The sequence below is a fragment of the Vigna unguiculata genome, chromosome 3 (genome assembly GCF_037176805.1).
Source record: "Vigna unguiculata cultivar grain cowpea cultivar isolate G323 ecotype 2 chromosome 3, ASM3717680v1, whole genome shotgun sequence".
NCBI classification, from domain to species: domain Eukaryota; kingdom Viridiplantae; phylum Streptophyta; class Magnoliopsida; order Fabales; family Fabaceae; genus Vigna; species Vigna unguiculata.
In genome coordinates, this window is record NC_140794.1 from 67,631,177 (window position 1) to 67,637,139 (window position 5,963).

General features: G+C 34.0%; 1 protein-coding gene across 2 annotated transcripts; it reads right to left on the minus strand.

The window, feature by feature from the left end:
- Positions 1-1,345: 1,345 nt before the first annotated feature.
- LOC114176145 (uncharacterized) lies at positions 1,346-5,660 on the minus strand. Of its 2 annotated transcripts, none has more exons than XM_085671415.1 (6): positions 5,232-5,660; positions 4,676-4,887; positions 2,605-2,765; positions 2,149-2,206; positions 1,957-2,048; positions 1,346-1,870 (listed from the first exon to the last, which is right to left on the minus strand). In XM_085671415.1, the coding sequence occupies exons 1-6, from the start codon at positions 5,502-5,504 to the stop codon at positions 1,629-1,631; spliced, it is 1,038 nt and encodes a 345-aa protein (XP_085527541.1). In that variant the 5' UTR covers positions 5,505-5,660; the 3' UTR covers positions 1,346-1,628. The 2 variants fall into 2 exon arrangements, with proteins under 2 accessions (XP_085527541.1, XP_027916884.2); XM_028061083.2 differs by having other exon boundaries at positions 2,149-2,234; positions 2,486-2,765; positions 5,232-5,659.
- Between the last annotated feature and the right edge of the window lie 303 nt (positions 5,661-5,963).

Here is a 5,963-nt window from a genome sequence, read left to right on the forward strand (position 1 = left end):
TTCTTGAAAAATAATTTGTAAGTTATAAAATCAAGTTTGAAAGTAATATTTTTCTTCTTTTTAGCTTGAATTTAGCTATATTTCTATAGCCTCACATTTTGAATTAGTAAAATGGGCAAGTCAATAATCTGTTTTAAAGCGTAATGTAGAACAGAATTATACACCTACACTTTAACATAATAATTTCGAGCGTGACAAGTATATTAAAACTAAACTTAAATGATTCATGTGATAAAATTAAACTTTGGATTTAGAATATGTACGATGCAAAATATATTGATACAAATTTATACGAATAATCTGCTTGACATCTTTCATAAGATGCTTATGTTCACAATTGTTTCTTACAACTTTTTGAAACCTTGATGATTGCAAAATACCCAACTCCTATATACGTTTGCAAGCACTGCTGGATAGAGGAAGTTTCATCAATTCATATATTAAATGTTACTTGAATTTTCAAAATGTTATTCAAAATACATTTACTATAGTCTGCATGAAAAATAGGAAACGTCATCAAACCTCCGAGTCATGAAAAATTGGAATTTACGTGATAAACTATAATTTATGATTAGCATATATTAACATTGTAGTTAAAGTTTACTCTAACTATTGTGGAAAACAATAAAATAAAATAAAATTGAACGTCATTGTCTCCTGTTAATGCCAAAACGAGGTGAAAGAAAACCCTGACATTACCCATGAATATCAAAACAAGAAAATCAATTGTGCTAGTTCAATAAGAAAAAAATTTAAATGATACATTTTACCATAATTATTGACAAAAATTGATTAGTTCTTACATTTTAAATATTTTGAAAGATCTTCTATCTATGCTCCTTTTGAACTCTTAAGGTAAGATAATCGTTCATGACTAAATGCTAGTTTAGATAAATTTAGTCCCACTTATACTTATAAGTGACCAAGATTTGGTAATAGTCATAACACATGAAATCATTAAAGGTCATCATATGGCAAGTTTGAAAGCTGTGGAGACTAGGGAAGACGCGTACATGCATGAAATATAAATAATGTTACCAATACTTTTTGCTGTCATGATTTTTACTTCACTGACATGATTCGTGAAAATCAATCTAGATTCCACAATAATGCTCGCTTTTAATCTGACTCTATGATTTGGAATGTTCTTAATGTCCTCACAATCATGGATAAGCCCTTCAAATTTTATGACTGACGAATAATTCTAAATCAGTCTATATAATTGATAATTCCATCACACCATAAAGAGGTTTATTATGGACAACTATATTGGCATCATTTATACTAGACATGTATCAGGTGGCATATCAATTGGATCTTTCAGCCATCATCAGGATAACAGACATAAAAAACAAAAAGCTTAAATTTGGTTAATAATGTTCTTTTTTGCATCCCTATGAAATCAGAAGCAGACCCTTCAATATGAAAGGTGTATAGTTTTCAATACCTATTCTCCCCTTACTGAAGCAGTGACCCTGGTGTTCTATTTAGCAAAACACAAGTGATTCAGGCGTTTGTGAGCATATGGAAAAATAACTGCTAATTTAATGGACAACACAAATATACTGGCAGGGATTACATAAACTGGTATTAGGAAGTTGGGCTGCTTCTGTTGAGAGAATCTCCGGTCATCTCAAATATGTATAATGAGTCATGAAGTAATTGTAATCAGGATGATTCACTCGCAATAGCCTGAGCCAGTTTTCAGCAGCACGCGACAGAGAGTTCGCTTTCTGACATTCAGAAACTCCGTCAGGATCCCAGACAGAAATTTTAAACTTGTGTGAGGCAAGCCCGAAGATTGGTAATGATAGCTTCGATATGTCCCTACCTCTCGAATAATGATTATGTAGCCCATCAGTATTTGAACCTGATTCAGAGATTACACGTGTTATGGTTGATACCTATTTACAAACATCTAGCATACATAGAAATTATACAGACAACAAGACATACTTTGCAGAGCTGTTGACAGGGAATGGTATGTCAGGAAGCAAGCACTAAGGCTCTGTAATGTTGGACCAGTAGGTATTCTGTATATTGGGTACCTTTAAAAATGCACAGCAACAAATAATTTTAAATTAGTAATTACAACGGCTATTGTCCAACCACAATAATTAGAAGACCAAGAGGATGAGAAAAACATACCAAGCAAATGAAACCCAACTTGCAGGGGAAAGATCACAGCTCCAGTATGTTTTCAACTCTGGAAATTGTCGTTCAAGATCAGAAATCTGAGTCAAGCAATATGAATACTTGTTAGGATTAAAAAGAACATACGATTTATTTGGTTAAATTTTTTTCCTATAAGCACTTACGGAAAATAAGAAAAAAATGAAACAAAATCCTTCACAAGCTAATTTAGCTCACGAAAAGTTAGTTTCATCTTTCCTTTTATTTTTATTTAGATAAAAGTGCTACAAAAAAATTTATCCAAAAAAACACACAATCTAATTTGTAAGTCCAACAAATGATAACATCTTGCCTTGGTTGCTAATGGCTCACGATTATAAGGTGACTCATGCTCAAAGAATTCAAATATAAGCTGACCAGGAGGGTTGCAGCTCTCAGTCTCATCACTTGATGAACCCATGAAAGGTTTACCTTGTGAGACCCTTTCCAAGGCATGATTGCTTGCATCCAAAACATTAAGATGATTCCTACTGCCATGAACACTCTTAGCTCCTCTTTCATGACAATAGCCACTGCTGCTGTCACTGCTTGTCTCTCTAGCTGATTCAGAATCACTTTCTTGACTGGGTTTCCTGGAAAAAAGATGAACATTAGAATGACAATGTTACATATCATACTGTGCCAAGTCTTTAAATTCAGCTAAAATGGTAAACTGGTCCTGGAAAGGGTAGATCATGACACGAGCAAAAAGGGAAAATAATTTGGTTCCTTGATCTGAACTCCTTACATTTAAATGATTGTGTTTATGAGCATAAAACTGTAAGATAAATTTCTATCATATTGAATAGTGTCTACAACTTGCTAAATGTAATTTATTAAAATAGGCAACTAGTAGTAGACACCAAGAAAGCTACTATGAGTAGGCGTAGTAACAGTACATCAAAGTTATAACAAGTAAAAATACTAGTAACAGTACATTTTATAGAGCTGCAGAGGGTGATGGACAATAGAGTAAATATGCTAAATACAATACAATGACTTAAGATGCAAGTACACAATATAAGAATAGTTGGATAAGGAAATTACTGTCTACAGTATTAAAACAGTTAGCTTGATTTCACACAACAAAAGGATCAGGTTTCAGTAGTTGCCATTATTGTGCTCGATTCTTAGGTCTCTTAGAGAGTTAGATCACACATTACTGATTGGCGAATATGTTACCATCTTAGTCAACCATTATAAAATTGTAGACAAGTTGATTTATCCACCAGACATCGGCAACTTGGCCTAGTCAATTCAATCATGCACTATGCATGTATGGCATGTGAGTTCTTAAGCTACTTACTTAGCTTTTCCCCCTACCTCATATGTTATCCTTCAAGACCCAGTTATGGGAGAATATTCTCTCTACCTTGCCAAAGGCATCTCTATAGCACAATAATCAGAAGCCAAACCAAAACTATTGATATATACTTTTATATGTGAAGCCTAGATACTCCTAAAAAATGGAAAAGCTAGGTGTCTTACCCATATCATGTCCAATATGAATACACACATGATCCTCCTACCTAGATATGAATCCAAGATGTATCTTTCATTTTCTAGAAATAAAAAACTACCAATTAATATTCTTGAGATATGAATCCAATACTTAGAATAGGACTAAACTTACACGACTTTATACAGTAAACAGTAGGCAAAATATGTAGCAAACTTCTTTTTGAGGAGGACTAATGACTTTTGTGACATCCTAACTTGAGTTAGGGAAAATAAGTAATCTTGTAACATGTTCAATGGAAGGATAGGCAACTGCGGCTTTGTAACTTTTTCTATGATCATAAACATTATTTTTGGAAAGTATGATCACCATCTTCCAATATAGTTATGTATTAATTGGAAATGCTCAACCTCTCTTCACATATATTTTGCATTTATGTGAAGTACTTTTTAACTCAAGTTCATGTATCTAGATTATATCCTCGAATCTTGAAGAATATCCTGCATTCTCATATTTGTTTGTATAATATCCTTGTCACATAATGTATCCAGACTTCATATATTTTTATTCACTATAGCCACCCCACACAAGCAAATACAGCAGTAAGATATTTAAGAACAAATCAAACACTAAAATAAGAAAAATCAGACAGGGCTGCCATGGGCATTAAAGTCATCAATTTGTAAACAAAAGTGAAACTTTGCTTCAGTCTCATTAAATTCTGCCTCAATGTGATTATAAATAAGACCACCAATCATTCTTTTAATATTTATCCATGCATCAAAGGACTCCAAATTCATCAAGGTCTAAGTGGGTAATCGGAACTCCATTTCCTCATCATGCATAATAGAAATGCATTATGAAATCTTCCTTGACATGTACAAGACAACAATTAAAAGATTACTGATTTAAGAACATTGAAAAGATAAGAATAGAAGTTCATTGATTACCAATCAAGGAAAGGTGCATCTATAAACAAAAAAGGGATCCAGTAAAAAAATTAAAGAATCCAAAATAGTGCTGAAATGTTTTACACGGACATACCTCAGTCGAGTGGAGGGTTTTGAAGGATCGATATACAGCTGAATGGCAGATAAGGAGACATTATAATACTGTGTCACAGATTCACTCCCATTCAACACTATAGGAACACCAGCCCCATAAGCACTCCATTCCTTAAAAGACTCCCACAAGTCTCCAAGCACAAAATATGGATGCAATTCAGTCTCCCTAGTTTTCCATCTCCTGGAGTTGGTCTGTTAATTCCCACACAAACAAAATCCAGCCAAATAAGCAGTGCGTCCTTGGAAACAAACTAAAAAACATTCACACTGTACTAGTTTGTTTTGCAACAATCAATCTAGGGTCACCTCAGCGCAAGTATAAATTATAAAACCTAAACTACAAAACCTAAATGGCTTTCATGGTATGTCTACATTGACTAACCAAACATCCTACCTATTTATTCATTCACTCACTAAATAAATAAAAAGGTCCAATGCTGCTACTTCACTGCCAATTAAGTAAATTTAACACCTTCACCTTCATAACGAGTAACTAGAAAGGAGAAAAAATACAGCGCAATTGACGGTGATTTTACCTTAGAGAAATATTGGGCGGGAACAAGGGGCGTGATGTGCTCCAACAATCGATCCAAATTGGACATATCCGATGTGGCACGAGAAGAAATCGAACAATCGGAGGAGGAACCAGGCCTGTTCTCCGAGGAAGTTCTGGACAACGAAGACCTTTGCTGCTCCTGCTTCTCTCTGTGTTTTCGCAAGGGCGGCGGACTGTAGAAACGGTTCTCACCAAGATGGCGATTGCGGTTTCGGTTTCCACCGGCGATGGCGGCGCCACCAGTGGCCGACATTGACGCAGTGGTAGGCGGGACGATGGTGATTGGGATGAGGAAACGACAACGTTGGGTTTAGGTTAAGTTTGAAAGTGAGGAAGAGAAGAGAGTGCGAATGTGAACTGCAAACAAAGGGTTTTATTATTTAGTGTCTCCAAGTGATTGCGCACTTCACCCTCAGCCTTCCTAACAGGATTTAACTCTCAAGTCTTGACAACAACAATCCTCTTATTCACTATTGTTTTATTGTTATATTATAAATAAATTTTTCATTTTTTCATTTTATTTTTTGTTATACCAATTAAAGAACATGTATGCTTTTTTTTTTTTCTCTGATCGCATGTGTACATTGTGTTGTATAAAAAAAATATAATTTTAAAAAATATGTATAATTTATAAAAACAAATTTTTTATATGATTATTAAATGGTGAAATTATTTTTTAATAAAAAAATAAATTTTCAAATTACAGATGACA